The 16640-nt window shown below is 30.0% G+C and overlaps 3 protein-coding genes across 6 annotated transcripts in view; 1 reads left to right on the top strand and 2 right to left on the bottom strand.

The window, feature by feature from the left end:
* The window catches only part of LOC122633661 (protein Skeletor, isoforms B/C), an 83109-nt gene extending 80619 nt beyond the window's left edge, over window positions 1-2490 (bottom strand). Inside the window, exon 1 of one of the 3 annotated variants that reach the window (XM_043821819.1) lies at window positions 2362-2490. The gene's annotated coding sequence lies outside the window, so the exon portion shown is untranslated. Of the gene's footprint in view, window positions 1-904; window positions 1150-2361 lie in introns of those variants that run through there. The other 2 variants (XM_043821821.1, XM_043821820.1) reach the window with 2 other exon arrangements.
* A 418-nt stretch (window positions 2491-2908) lies between these two features.
* LOC122633664 (protein BCCIP homolog) lies at window positions 2909-4399 on the top strand. Its single transcript, XM_043821825.1, has 3 exons — window positions 2909-3075; window positions 3302-3559; window positions 3625-4399. Exons 1-3 carry the CDS (start codon window positions 2959-2961, stop codon window positions 4162-4164), a joined length of 915 nt encoding a protein of 304 aa, XP_043677760.1. The 5' UTR covers window positions 2909-2958; the 3' UTR covers window positions 4165-4399.
* A 2-nt stretch (window positions 4400-4401) lies between these two features.
* On the bottom strand, window positions 4402-12417 carry LOC122633663 (shootin-1). Of its 2 annotated transcripts, none has more exons than XM_043821823.1 (10): window positions 12240-12417; window positions 8388-8852; window positions 7082-7195; window positions 6746-6840; window positions 6512-6665; window positions 6136-6264; window positions 5646-5791; window positions 4998-5553; window positions 4858-4916; window positions 4402-4786 (listed from the first exon to the last, which is right to left on the bottom strand). In XM_043821823.1, the coding sequence occupies exons 2-10, from the start codon at window positions 8845-8847 to the stop codon at window positions 4640-4642; spliced, it is 1860 nt and encodes a 619-aa protein (XP_043677758.1). In that variant the 5' UTR covers window positions 8848-8852; window positions 12240-12417; the 3' UTR covers window positions 4402-4639. The 2 variants fall into 2 exon arrangements, with proteins under 2 accessions (XP_043677758.1, XP_043677759.1); XM_043821824.1 differs by lacking the exon at window positions 12240-12417 and adding an exon at window positions 9839-10103.
* Window positions 12418-16640: the final 4223 nt, after the last annotated feature.

Here is a 16640-nt window from a genome sequence, read left to right on the forward strand (position 1 = left end):
AGAGAGAGAGAGAAAGAGAGAAATAGTCCGATGATGAAAAGCGCAAGAAACGATGGTGAAACATAAAACTAGAGAAACAGAGAGCTAGAGGGAGAAATAGAGAGAGAGAGAGAGAGAGACCAATGCAGGTGAGACAGCTATGTATGTATATGCTACACATATGTAATGTAGAACAGCGCTAAAAACATCGAAAATACAGCCAGTATGGAAAGCACTTGCGATCGTGTGTGTTCTACAAAACGATCGTATGCATTCTATATAAATAAATATATATATATATATATAATATATGTGTCTATATATATATATATATACACATATATTGTATATGTATATATGTGGATGTACATGTAATATACCCGTACGTAACGTTTATTTACGACATAGGAAACTTTCGATGAATATAATAAACACATTGATGTAGGTTCCCGTGTGTGTGTGTGTGTGTGTGTGTGTGTGTGTGTGTGTGTGTGTGTGTGTGTGTGTGTGTGTGTGTGTGTGTGTGTGTGTGTGTGTGTGTGTGTGTGTGTGTGTGTGTGTGTGTGTGTGTGTGTGTGTGTGTGTGTGTGTGTGTGTGTGTGTGTGTGTGTGTGTGTGTGTGTGTGTGTGTGTGAAGAAAGAGAAAAGAAAAAGAAAAAGAAAAGTAAAAGGAAACGAAAAAAGATTGATAGTCGAAACATCTAGACAGCCGAACATCTAGGAAGAAATAAAATAAAAATATAAACATCAGATGGAAATGAGAAGGACGGAGTTAGAGATAGAAAGATAGAAAGAAAGAGAGAGAGAGGGAAAGTGAGAGAGAGAGAGAGAGTGTGTGTGTGTATGAGAAAGAAAGAATAACGAAAGAAAGAAAGGGAAAAAAAACATAGAAAGAGAGAGAGAGAGAAAGAGGCTGCCATCTCACCACCCCCGCCACAGGTAAAATCACTCACAGGAAATCTCACGTATGTAGAATATAAAATATTAATCGTCCGCGAGAGAATGGGCAAGATCTAATTTGAAAAAAACTCCGATGTTATTTTTATGAAATATTTAACGGAGATTAATGTCGATTTAAACTCTTAACATCTGGATATAACGTGGTAACGGCTATAGAAAGAGGGAGAAACAAGGTGTCAACGAAGACGACGACGACGACGACGACGACGACGACGAAAACGACGAAAACGACGACAATAACGACAATAACGACAATAACGACAATAACGACAACGACGACGACGACGACGACGACTACAATAACGACAACGACGACAATAACGACAACGACGACAACGACGACGACGTACATACGAGAGAGAGAGAGAGGAAACGCGTCTGTTTAACCTAGAAAAGGTGGCTCGTACTGCGCCGTATCGTAACGGCTGCCGCCGTTCTGTGTAGTAGACCTCAAACGAGAGAGACCGAAGGAGACCGAAAGAGAAAGAGAGAGAGAGAAAGAGAGAAAGAGAAATGTTCCAGGGACAGAGAGAACGACGTGGTGCCACCTGACAGACTCCGGGAAATTCGAGAAAACAAGATTTCCTGTTCCTTCGGACCATGCGCAAGAACTTTAATCGAATTTCGTCTAGACCTGCGAGACCCGTTGCCAGCACGCCAATGACCGCGAAGACCAATCAGAAGACAGTAAAACGCGCGGAATAATACGAATCCGTTCGAATTTTCCTTCAACCTTGTCTGACCTAACCTTCTTTCTCCTAAACTCTAATTCTGAATAATAACATTGATTTCGAGTTCGAGTATTTGGAAGAGAAAAAAGAATATATATATATATATATATATATATATATATATGCGCGTTATGTGTATGTTCAAAAAGAAAGTACTCGTTGTATGATTGGATAAAAAAAAAAAAATGGCGGGAGAAGAAACGCTTCGATCACGTTGAGAAATTTGGTTTTTAATTAACCTTTTCTTTTTTCCGCGCTGATTTCTTTCTCTTTGTTTCTTTTTTTTTTTTTAGTTTCGTTTTGGTTTTCTTCTTCTTCTTCTTTTTTTTTTGTATATTCTTTATGAGGAAGGAAAGAGCTTAGAAACGTTTGTTCTTAGAATATTTTTCGAAAGGCGCCACAGTGCTTAAGAAACGTTTCAAAGGCGCATGTCGAACGACCGTTACTTTTTTTTCAGTTATCTTTTTCTATCTCCCTCCCGCCCTTTTTCCTAACCCTTCTTTTTTCTCTCTCCATCTCTCTCTTTCTTTTTAACGTAACACCAGGAACCAACTAAGAGCATCGGAAAAGTCGAGTCTCGTTCGAGCGCGTGTAAACCATCCAAATTCAGATTTTTCTTAGTTCCTGTCCCTTTACTTATTCCCCGGGATTAATATAAGAAATATAAGGAAGATATGGAGCATGATATTACCTTTTGATACTCCTAATCGTTTTCTTTGGTGCGATTTAACGTGTGGATACGTAAGAGACACTTGTGGATTTATGCAAAATACTGTTGGGGAGTTAACGAACCGTTGCTCACTCGCTTTTTTTCTAGAGCCAACTGATTTTCGACTCGAAGCGCTATCGTGGCGACATCTGGCGGCGATCTTACGCGGGACATTCAAATCCATATTTAAAATCAATTTTTTCAAGAAATTATATATTTAAAATGTTCATCTACTTTCGTAGAAATTTTACGATTGTTTTTTTATAGATAATATAATAAATTAAAAATAAAATTCTAACGATATCGAAGTTGTATTTTGTGATGTTATTGATACGGTAGGTGTTTATATTATCAATCGCGGGCAAATCAAATGAAGTATTAATATTTAATATATCGGAAATATTTTGTTTTATACGTGTATATATAAATATCGTGATTTAAATAAAAAATAAATTGTAAAAATTTTATGAGAAATTTGAAAAAGGATTATTGATTTTATCATGAATTTTTAATGTCTGTCAAGCACGCTTGCTCATCACGTGGTAGTGAACATAATAAACGTAGACGTATCGAGTGACAATGGCTGCTCCGGTTAAAAAACGAGAAATTCAAGAAAATGTCGTAAAACGGGATGGTGACGATGAACAAGAATCTTCTGGTAGCGAGGATGACGAGCAAGAACAAGTGGGAGAATCGGTAAGATATAAAATATATTTTTTCCCCATAAAAATAGTTTCAGTTAGGAACTTAACCTAATCGTGACACGTGCAATTTATGATATCATTCTTATGTCGTATGTTTCATTGTTACTAAGCTATATTGATTAGTGTCATTTCGTTCGAAGTCTTAGATATATATTTTACTAACGTATAAGAGTGAAATTATTTGACGAGTCTAAAGATTCTTATTAATATATTTATAGGGTTTGGAAATTCAAGTAGATTTTGAAGGACGCAATCCGCAAGATCCAGATTATCATGGAATTAAAACATTACTGCAGCAACTTTTCTTAAAAGCACATATAGATTTGGGTGGATTAACCGATTTTATAATCGCACAGAATTATATAGGATCTGTAGTGAAACAATCCGAAGATTTTGAAGGATCTGACGAGGAAGATGTAGAAGATACTTTCGATGTTTTTGGTATTACGACAGTAATAAATATAACTGATAGACAGGTAAGTAAATTATATAAAAACTAATTAATCATTTTTACAATCATTTAATAAAAAATCATTCCTAGAATCTTCCGTGCATACAACAATTAAGAGATTTATTGCAAGAATTATCTAGTGACCATGCCACCGATGCAGCTTACACTATGATAAAGAACGTACTTCAAAACGATTCGCAACCAATTGGTTTACTTATTAACGAAAGATTCATTAACATACCTGCCCAAATATCTATACCCCTTTTCGAAAACTTAATCTCAGAAATGAAACGTGCGAACAGTAGGAATATGCCATTTAACTTTTCATACTACATACTTATTTGTAAATTATACAAAATGGAGGATAAAAAGATTGGAACAAAAACAAAAAATAACAAGAAGAATAACAGTGCAACTCCAACGATTATATGGAGCAATCCGGAAGAAGAAATATTTGCTGAAAAAGCTTTGATTAGTTTTGAATTTTCTGTTGAAAACGAATCAGATAGTGGTTTATCTGGAACATGGACTGAAACTGACGATGAAATGAAGCCATACAGACGAGTATTACTATTTGAAGCTTCAACGTTGCAATCTATAATTAATACAATAAAAAACCAATTATCTTAATCTTGAATTAGAGTAAATCTTTATATCACGAAACTCGCTTGGATTTCTATGAAAATATCAATATACTTTTCATTGTTAAGGTAATAATAAGCTTTGAAAAAAACACTTTCATACGTTTTTAAAAAAAAGAAAGAAAAGTAATACATGTAATTTAGATGATACGCTGGTACGTGTAACGAGCTTTTCATACTGCTTACTGCAAACTTTGAAATACATATATAAATCTTTTCCTTGATATTAATATCTTCTCATCCTATTCTTTATTTATTGCATTTTTATAAACGTTGACTTCTTACTTAAGATGCATCTAACAACAGTATAAAAAAAAAAAAAGAAAAATACAGATTTTTTATAATAATATAAATAATACAGCCCTCCTTGGAGAGATATTCTTTATAATTTAAAAAACAAACATTCTTCACTTAACTTATTAAATATTTTTTTTCTTTTCTTTTTTTTTTCGCCCCTTCTTTAATTACGTCTTTGTGTCAGTCACTTGAAGAAATTGTCTTGTCGGTTTAGCTCTTCTTCTCATTGTTCCCAATATATTGAGCATTTCTGATACAGCTGGTGGTGCAGTTTCTGCCTCTTGTCGTCTTTTTCTTTCCTCCTCTCTTTGTTTCTGTGATAAATATGTCGTAAATGATAATTCATAATAATCATGCGTTGTATCACGCTATAATTATTACTTACATCCGTTTGCTTCAATGTGAATCGTCCGCCTTTTATTTGATTAATAATATCATCGATGACTAAAACATAACAAAAAAAAAAACGAAAGATAGTAAAAAGAATATAAGCTTTATCAAAAAGTTATTTGTTTGACTCCCTACCAGGCTGTTGTGTGACAGCTGAAGTTTTCTTGGGAATTCCAAGCATACACTCCATATCGCTAACTGCATTAGACTCGGAATGCAATTTTTCTTTTGTTAACAACTTCATTGTTGCATTTCCAGTTGACTTGGATAAGGAAGGTAATGGTGGTGGTGGTGGGGGTGGGGGTGGAGGTGGTGGTAACAAAGACGGTGTAGGTCTAGCAATTTTCTCTTCCAATTCAATTATTTTCTCTTTCATAGTTCTAATAACATCTTCCAAATTGTCTACCGATCTCTCAGCTCTCTCAGCTCTTTGTTGCATGACGTCCAACTCGGATTCAGCAAGTTTCAATTTTTCTTCAACTATCTCAAACTCTACATTGGATTCCTTCTCCTCTAACTTTTCCTGAAGCATCTGTATCTGTGATGCATGATTCTGTTGTTCCTCCTCCAATAGTCTTTTCAAGGACTCTACTTCTTGAAGGACAGTTAACAACCTTCCGTTTGGATCGTCGCCAACTTCGGCCATTAGGAGAGCACTTTGATGAGCCAAAACGTTACGTTCTTTCTGTGCCTAGATCAATAAAGAGTTATTCGTGAAATATACAACGATATTCAAGAAAATAAGGCGGATATATGAAGGAAAAAAGGAGATGTGCCGTTTACTTTATCAGCTTCCAACTTCATTATTTTAGCTGTTTCTCTCTCACGATCGCATTGAGTCTTTAATGCTTGAACCTCTTTTGCTACCATCTTTGTCACTCTCTCCATATTTTCCTTTTGCATTTTCATCTCGTTTATCTTGTCGTCGGCTACGAATAAATAAAATATTTTCTTCGCAATGTCGAAAATTTACTTGTTTGTAAGAATTAAGAAATATTGTAGAAATTTAAGTTCACAATAATAAATATCTCTTTTCTAAATCTTATATTGGAGGATCTAAATTTTACTGAAATTTTTTATAAATTAAATTAACAATTTTATGATAATAAGTAATCCTATAAAATAAAGTAAAATTTGTTAACAATTTTTAATGATCTCATCTTCCTCGAGAAAGTCACATAATATTAGATTAATTAAAGAAATATTTATCAACTTATTTTTATACGATATCGTTCTTCTTTACAATGAAACATCTTGTTATAAAATATAATACCTTTTTGTCTGAGTGTTCTTTCCTCTTCCAACTGAGTTGTCAAGAGTGTTATTTGTTCTTGTGCTTCGAATTCTTGCAATCGTGCTGAATTTAAATCGGTCTGGAGTTTAGCTATTTCTTGGCTTAGTTCTGTAAAGATATTTTTTCATTCATTTTTATGAAAACTATATATAATCATATTTACACACACACACACACACACACAACAATAATTTCAAACATAACTATAGTTTTATAAAAATATGAAATATAATGTATACATATTCGTTTACTTGATATATGTAATAATATATATCAAATAATAATATAATATACATACACATGTACAATTATGATAATATTAAATTTTTTTTTTTTTTCTTTTTCTTTTTATTACCTCTGACCGTTTCTCGAAGTTGATCTAAATCCTCGAAATTAGAATCGACTTCATCGGTTATGTCGAGATCAACCGATCCTCCTGGATGAATTTGCAAATATTTTTGCGCTATAATCTGAGATTTTCGTTTCAACTCTCGATTTTGTTTATACCACTGAAAAAAATTCATAATAAATTTAAGAAATATTTCTAAATACAATTAATTTATATATACGAAATAACATATGAGCTTACTTCGGATGCCTGCTGCATAGCTTTATGCATTGCACCAGTTTCAACGTCATACTGACGTTTTAATTGCTCATATTCCTTACATACTGCTTCGGACACTGAAAAATATCATTTTTATTTCAATTAAAACTTAACTTAATTTGCTATAAATAATAATCATTAGAAATGTCCCATTTCATTTAAACGTCTTGATTTTTTTTTTTTTCTTTTTTTTTTTGTATATATATATGAAAATAATTCTTATATTTCAAGTGATTTAATAATTTACTATAAATAATAATAATTTCTAGAAATATTTTCATTCAATACTTTCAATATCTCTTCTTTATTTTTTATTACCTGTCCGTAATTTATTTAACTTTTCTTCTTTTTCCTGAACCTGCGATTGCAAAGTACCATTTTGCCTTTGCACTTGTTGATACTTTTTTTCCAAATCTGTGTGTTCCTTGTGTGCTGCAACAATCGTTGAATTAATAATCATTTTCTTTTTCTTTTTTTTTTTTTTTTTTTTTTTTTAATATCATAATACAAAAAAAAATTTGCATAACGAATTAATCGATAGAATATTATAATTAAACTCTCGACAATTCAATTTTAATAATTCGCTATTTTCTTATAAAGATAAACATTTATTTTTTATTGTATTTATAATTCATTAAATCGTTATTTTAATTGTTAATAAAATGAAAAAAGAAAAATTAAATAGAAACGCGATTCCATTGAAATTTTATAATAAAAATTTTGTCACGAATATATTATATATACATCACGTGTCGAGCGATACACCGAACGATTTATAGATCCGATCTAGGAAAACGATCGACATGCAACGGTCGGATATTTATATTTATTAATTTTCAATCCGATCACGTTTTGAAGGCGTATGTGACTAATAAAACGTCATTGGCTTTGAATCCAGGAGTGCAAGAGTGAATCACAACGGACGATATTATTTTTATATACAATATACACTGTCGCAGTTTAACCGTGAACTATAATCATGATCAATGCAATGTCGATTGCAAATAAGTTTGTCACTGAGAGAAACCAACATCTAATTGAATTCCGAATGACGTTACTACTCTCTGCATGGTTGACCTTAATCACGCTATATTCGGTTTGATTCACTCCGTTAAAGAAAATAAATAAAATTGAAAAGAACAGAGAAAAACAAGGAAAAAAAAAAAGAATTTGTATTTTCTTTTTCTTTTTTTTCTTTTTTTACAATTTCATCGACCTGTTAATTAATAAATGAAAGACTGAATAATCAGTTATAAATTAAAGTAAATAAACTTAAAAAATGTTCTTAAAAAAAAAAAAGAGGGAATCAAAACAAAAGAAAACGAATTATTATTTTTTCTTTTCTCTTTCGATTTCACCGATGATCTGTTAATTAATAAATCGCAAAAGACAAAGCTCTGCGAGTAGTTATTGAAAAGAAATAAAGAAAAACACTTGAAATAAAAAAAAAAAAAAAAAGAATAAAATATGAAGAATATAAGCAGAAACCATTTTAGATTTCTATTTCTTTTTGCTTGTTTTTCCTTATTAATAATCTGTTAATTGATAAATCCTGAAGATGACTTATTTAAGAATTATTTTATAAAATTTCGAATGAAAAGAAAAAAAATGTATTTCAACCAACCAGTTTCGCTTTTTTGTAATAACAATTTTCTTCTCTTTTCGGATTCCTCGTATTTACTTTTCCATTTGTTCTCGAGGAAACAATTGTTGGTGTTACTGTTACCATTGCCATTTAATTTCGGAAATGTATAATCATTTTTTTTAAACGGATTAACTGGATTAGATTTCTCTTCGACATTTCGCATTTCTATACTGGACGTCGACAAATTGCTATGCTTTGATCTTAGCTGTACCGAAGCATCGAGTTTTTCAAAATTAGCTTTTTGAGCGGCCACTGAGGTTGTTCTACCAAGTTTTTCGAAAGAACCTCTTCTTATTGGAGAACATCGTTGTTCTTGTGGTTTTGCTTGGGCGTTCGTTATCCTCGGTACAGGAATGTGAGAATGAATCACGTTCGTTGCTGCTGTTGTCGTCCTCGGAGGTTCCGTGCTAAGAACTATGTTCAATTCTGTCTTGTTCATGATCGCTATTTTCCTCAACAAAAAAAAAAAAAAAAGAGAGAAAAAGAATATTGAATTAAATTAAATTAAATTAATTCAAATTACGTTCGGAAGTAAATTTAATATTACGCGTTTATATGCAATTGATTTTGTTTCTTTCTTTTATTTTTTCATCGTTCAATACGCTAAAGAAATTAGATGAATAAATTTTTATGATCATTTTATAAAAATGACGAACTATATGTATGTATGTATGTATGTATGTATGTATGTGTGTTAAGAATAGAATTTATTTTATTGTTTGACATATGCAAAAGTTAATCAATAAATTATCTCGTCATTTATTTATCATCAAAATGGACAAATATGTGCAAGTAAGATTGTAAAGTTATAACTTAAGTCATTTTTTAACAACATGATTTTGAAAGTATATCAAAACAAAAAAAAATGATTTAACATCAAAAAAATGATAAATGCACTTTATTGTTTAATATATATATATATATATATATATATATATATATATATATATGAAAGAGTGAATTAATCAATGATTTGATTACTTATTATATTTACCAAAATGGCGAATTATACATACATATGCGAACATAATCTCATTCATATCTTTTTCTATAATTACAATTTGAAATATATGAAAACAAACGATTAGAAATAGATCATCTATCACGATCGTTAAAAAAAAATGAAGGATGTCAATAACAATAGAAACTGAACGCAAAAGAAAAAAATGAAGAGGTTTCTTCGATATATCTCAAATTTTATAAAAAAAAAAATAAAATAAAATAAATAAATAAATAAATAAATAAAATAAAATAACAAACATTGAAAATCGTCAGATAAAATATATCTTATTAGATACAATAACGAATTTAGGTTAACCCGATGTTGTTGAAAAAGTTCGTCACACTCGTAATATCGGGTTCAAGTAAAACTTAAAGTGCATGACCGCTAAAGTGTTAATAACATTTGTGTTTTCTAAAAATATACATACATATATGTATGCGTATGTATATGTGTATACATATCAAGCGCACCCCCGTGTTTCAGCCAAGTTGAAAATAGCAGCACTGTCAAAAGGTTCTCGTGACTAATCTCGATTCCACAACCGCTAACATATCGAGATAAGAAATCTACTTTTCTTCGTAGATAAAACTTTTTATAAGTATCCTAATCAATAAGAATGATGTAATATACAATTGCGGTCGCGATTGTTTTCATTTTATTTTATTTTTCTTCTTTTCTCGTTTTTCTTTTTTTTTTCTTTTTTTACAACTTTCTAAATCAAACTATAGCAAATCTAATTTGAAAAAAAAAATCCCATCAGTATCTATGTATGTACATATGTATGTATGTATGTATGTACATGTTGTTTTTTATTCAACAAATATAATTAAAAAAAAAAAAAGAAAGAAAGAAAGAAAGAAATTATATAAAATCTTTTATAAGAAATTTCGTCGATATAACAACTTGCGTATGTTTGCGTGACGAACGAACGTACATGTGTAGTTAGGAAGAGAAGTCATGTTTATTTTGAAAAAATTGAAGAAGAGGAACTAAAAGAAAATTTCAATTCTAACTTAAAACTTTGGAAAATATACAAAGTTAGCACGTGTTATCGGACTACGCGGGAGTCAAAATGATAATCATCATCATCTCCCACAGACCTTTTAACGTTAATTCGTCGGAATTCATGCGTCACTATACCACTATATATATGTATACGCGTTCATTATAACGGAACAGAAGAGACGTCATTTGGGAAATATCAACGTCTCGAGGACTCGTTAACGTTTAAGGGCTTAACCTATAAGATTCACCCATTGATAACGATAATAATGATAACGATAATAATAATGACCCGACTTTCCTTTCATTTCACATTATAATTACTTTTCAAACCTAACCTAAAATATTCCAATGAAAAAATTTCAACGGAGATAAGAGTAATTTTAAGAAAATGACGTCTTCCAAGTAATAGTTTTACAAAGCTTACTAAGTTGATAATTATCTTGAAATAATAGGTCTCGCGCTTCCTACACGTTTGTGGTTTTTCAAATCTGCATATGTATGTATGTATACGTGCGTACACAAACGTACATATATATATATATATATATATATATGTACATATAAATATATGTGTTAAGATGAGTCATAAAACTCTTAGGAATTTTTATGATTCTAAAGAAATCTGTATTGATGAGAAAAAAAAAAAAAAGAAAAGATAAAAGTTAAGATTGTTGTAAGTCGATCGTTCTCAAATTATATTTTCGTCATTCTATTTCGTTCACAAATTTACACTCTTGTCTTTATACTATAATGATCGATCGTCCTACTTTACTTTTTGTTTGTTCTTTTTCTTTTTCATTCTAGATCTATGTTCGTGCATTTAAACTAGTATTATACATACGTACGTGCATACATAGAGAGACAAAAATTTTCTAATCGATTTCGATTCGAACCTTTCTTTTCCTTTATTTTGTAGGTTATAATTTCATTCCAACAATTTCATTGATATTATAAAATCATAGTTAAACGATGCGTGTTCTGGTTTGTATAGATAAAGATAAAATCTACGTCGTATTAGCATCTAAAGTCAAGAATCGACTTCCCCTTCACTTTCTCTCTTTTGCGTTATTAGACGACTAAAGATCGTAAAGATCGGCAAAACTTCGAAAGATCGGTATATATCGTTAAATTCTTTTGTCATTGAATGTTATTGGATTTTACCGACACGTACGAAACTTAACGATTTATCCAAATACATTTTCGAACGATCTTTTCATTATTTTTAATAAATAAACAAAGAAATAGAAATGGATATGTAAGGTTATGTATTCCTTGTGTATTCGTTTTTTCGATAATTAAACTTATTGTTAGTTATTATAATGTAATGTTAACACTATATATATATATATATATATATATATATATGTATAGAGAGAGTTAGTATAGTTAACTATAGTTACAAATAATTACTATTTATATGTAAAAAAAAAAATGTGTATATTATATTATTGCTGTATATTTACTTAATAATAATTATAGCTAAATAAACTTAGTTATAGTAATGTATTAAGTATATACATACATACTATGTTGTATACTAACTTGCTACATGTTATATAATTGCTACATGTTACATTTTATATATTCAATTAACTATAATTACAATTAACTAAACTTGATTATCGAAAAAACGAAGAACGTGTAATTAAAAGGAAGCAGATACAAAAAGAAGAACGAACGAAAGTTGTTTCGTTATCAAAACAAAAAATTATCACAACGACTTGAAAAAGAAGAAAGAAAATAAAAAAAAAAAAAAAAAGTTGTGCCAACAATGAAAGCATTGTAATATAATAAAATGCGTTTTCGCAGATGTTTACACTCACGATCGTCTGACGCATCGCTTCTCTGCAAAATATAAAAGTTAAAAAGACAAAAAGAAATCTTGAATTCTCGATCTCGTTGAAGGAAAAAAAAAAAAAAGAACAATCTCACACACACGAATAAATTTCTCTTCTGTATTCTATACGATGCGCACCAATAAAAAAGAAACAAAAAAAAAACAAACAAACAAAAATTAAATTAAATTAAATTAAATTAAATTAAATTAAATTAAAAACAAGAAACTTGCACAACGAAATAAACTTGTAACAAAAATGAAAGAAAAAAAAAATTGAAAATCACAACCGACTGTCTTTCTCTCTCTCTCTCTCTCTCTTTCTCTCTTTCTCTTGGAAGAGTGACAAAGAATCGCGTGTGTTTCGAGCGACGTTCAAGCTCGTACTGTGTGTTCCCTGTTAATTTCACATTGTCCGAGGGCGTTCCAGGCGACGACGACGACGACGAAGACAACGACAACGACAACGACAATGTTGACGACGTTGACGATGATGACGATGACGACGTCGAGAATGCGTTCCTTTAAACGAATGCTATCGAGTCTCTCTCTTTCTCTCTCTATCTCTCTCTTTCTCTTTTACTCTCGCTCTCACTCGTTCTCTTTCTTTCTCGCCCCCCTCTCTCTCTCACTCCCTCTTTCTCTCATTCCCTCTCTCTCTCTCACTCCCCCTTTCTCTCACTCCCTCTCTCTCTCTTTCGATCTCCCTCTCACTCACTCTCGTATACGTGTTAAAGCGTACGCACGTGCGACTGACTTCGCGCCGAAGGTTTTTCCTTCAGAGAATGTGCAACGTACACACCGAGAGTAACCTTCCAGGCGTAATGTTGCTTAATCAAGCTGTGCTTTGGATACGCTCAATTACCACACGGTTTTAACGTACGAGTGTGTACTACGATGTGTTTATGTATTCCGAAAAGAGAAAAAAAGAAAGAGGAATTTGAAAAAGAGATTTCTCTTAACGGGGAAAATAAATTTATTTTTTTATCTTTCCTCTTTTTGGAACTTTTTTTAGAAAGATGTTTTTGTCTCTGGTTTTCTTTTCTTTTCTTTTCTTTTCTTTTCTTTTCTTTTCTTTTTTCTTACATTTATGTAACAGAATGAATGATATTAATATACGAAAGCAAGTATCGAATGACCTTTGGACTTCTTCACGTTCAAATTTAATAAACTTAAAAATATAATGACAGATTTTTCTACGTCGTTAAAGGATCTTTAAAAGAACGTGTGGATCGTTCGACTTATCTTTAAAAGTGCTGAGAAAGGAATAACGTTCTTGAAAATGTTTCTCGTTTCCAAGGAGTATGATAAGTAAACAACGCATGAGTTTACCTCGGCGGTCAACAGTCTGTAACACACTTGCCGTCTTTCGAGAATTTGTATATACATATGTACACATGTATGTATACTCAAGTGCAATTTCGACATTTTTTCATTTTCATCAACGAAGGAATTTTATATATACATATAAATCAGCTTTATATTCATATAATATTCTTTTATAAAAAATAAAAGAGAAAAAGAATATTGTCGTACGATGTATTTTTGTGTAACTCGTTATAACCTAGAAATCGCAATTTTTCATGAATCCTTGTTATATACAATTTTCATATATTATTCAATAAAAAAAAAAAAGAAGAAAAAAAAAGGAAATTACTACGTAATTTATATATCGTAAATTATTATTATATATCCGTATATCACAATTTTCATAAAGATATTTTTTAATATAAATAATTATAATATTTCTTTTCTTACGATATAACTCGCTCTTGTTATAACCTATAATCGTAATTTTATAAAAATCCTATGAAACGCTTTGATGAAACGTCCAAGTCAAGAAGTGTTATTTTTAAATATAAAACATCATATTACCAATTAATATACGATTAAAATCATTAAAGAAAATAAGACTAATAATAAATGAATAAATAAATAAAATAAAACGACACGTGTATAACTCTTGTCCAGTCAATGAAAATTAAAACCGAGAGTTTAATAATCCGACTTAACAGATACGTAGATCTCTAAATTATGATTGAATGTGTGTTTATATTATATATATATATATATTTTTACGTACACTGTGTGTACGTATTCATACATACGAGACATAAAAGGACAATGAACTAAAGTTATAGAAAGAATAACAATTCTAAGAAATGATCACGCACACTATGTTTACAATATCTCACAAACATATTATTCTAATTGAAAATACAACAGAAAATACGATAGAATGATAGAAAATAATTCGTAGTTTGTAATAACATGGATTAATTAAAATTTGTACGATAACAAATTCAAGTATATGTGTAAATATGTATGTCGAGTATTATTGTATGAAGATAGACTGATAGAAGATACGAACGATATATAATGTCGCAATACACGTCGTCAACCTTACCAGTCGTTGCCCGTTTAAATTTCTTTGTGTTTGTGTGTATATGTGTACGTGTGTACGATTCATATAATTTTACACGTATAAAAGTCGCAAGCTGAGGACTCTTCTATCAGCCGTAGTAGTGAACGGATGTGTAAGGTGTAAAGTGCTCACAATCCTTTGTGCACAGTGGTATTGTTCTTTTTTTTTTCTTTTTCTCAGTAGACGCATTGGAACTTTATATATGTACATATGTTACTGTACAGTTTTCTAACCTATGTTCAATAATTCTTATTGTAAGAGATTTATTTCCTTATATATTCAGCATATGTGTTAATATTTATATAAATAATTTAATCAATACTTAGTTTATAGGAACATGTTTAATGATTGTTAATTTATAAGTTAATGGTTTGTACATTAATCTGTGTTCAAGAAAAGTTCCAGTACTTAACTTTAATAATTTATACTTTTATATCTGTAACTTTTTAAATGAATTAATAATATAACTATTAAATAATTATATCAGTTTAAACGATTTAGATGTAATTAAGATTTGCAATTATTTAATTTTAGCAATTTAAAATAATATAATAATCGAGAACTTTGATATTAATGAAATCTATTTGAAATTATAAGTTATAATAAGAAGTTTGTTTGGAAGAGAGATAGATATCGATAAGATATTAGTTTATTGATAAGATGTTAGATAAGAATTAATATTAGTTTAGACTTAGAACATCTGAGAATATTTAAGTCTGTTTTATCTATTGTAGATATTATACAGTTATCTTTAGAACATTGGTAATAACTATAAACCGAATTAGAACTATTTAAATTATTGCTACAGTATTCTTAATACTATTACAAAGTTCAAAATTATAAAATATTAATATTATATAAATATAATATAAAATAGGACAATTGACAACTGCTTTTACAGCAAATCAAATTGGATAAGACAATCTACTTTGTTGTATTAGATACAAATTAAAAAAAAATAGAAATTCCTTTTTACTTAATTTAAAAAAATTTTTTCATCTAATAGAAAATCACATTAATATCCTTTCGATCTAAATAAAAGTTGACCAACTATAATTCATTACAAATTCTACCACTTTTTATATATGATGGCTCAAGGTTATTCGAGATCACATCTAAAGAAAAAGAAGGAGAAAAGGATGTAAAGATCAATGTTAATTAAGTTTGAATCTTTTTTTTTGTCCGATAGAAAATTATATCATTATGCTTTCAAAGTCAGTAGAACTTGAGCAACTATAATTCATTAAAAATTCATCTCATCTCTCGTGTAAAATGATTCAAGGTCATATGAGATCACATCTAAAGAGAAAGAAAGAGAAAAGGATATTAAGATCAATGTCACTTAATTTTTTAGACTCTTTGACCGATAGAAAATAATATTACTATCCTTTCAATGGATAAAAATCGAACAACTATAATTCATTAAAAATTCATTTTGTCCCTAATATATGATGGTTCAAGGTTATTCGAGATTACTTCTAAAGAGGGAGAAAGAGGGGAGAAGAGGATGTAAAGATCAACGTCTATATGTGTTCGACACTTGAGTCACAAAGTTCTGAATAATCACCAAGCAAGTCTTTGTCTACTTTACCACGAAAGCGTGCTGACTCTATCGCAGTGTTTAAATTCGTTCGGATTTAATAGGAATCAGTTTCGATTAAGCACTCTTCCTTTCTACGAATAGATCCTTACCCTCTGCCTATTTTCGTTCTAAACTTATGCTTCTTCTTTTAGCCGATGATTCGAATCCTTTTTAACTTTCGCGGGCAAATTTTTGTATGAATGAAATATTTTAATTTAACCTATTTTCCACCATTCGTACAAATATTATTTCTTTTATTTTATTATCATATTTTTGTGAATATTACAGTAATATATATATATATATATTTATCTGATCAAATCTTTACAATCGTATAATAAAAATTTATTGTATCTTCGATTTTTTTTTTTTTTTTTTGTTCA

Source organism: Vespula pensylvanica, chromosome 13, assembly GCF_014466175.1.
Source record: "Vespula pensylvanica isolate Volc-1 chromosome 13, ASM1446617v1, whole genome shotgun sequence".
NCBI lineage: Eukaryota > Metazoa > Arthropoda > Insecta > Hymenoptera > Vespidae > Vespula > Vespula pensylvanica.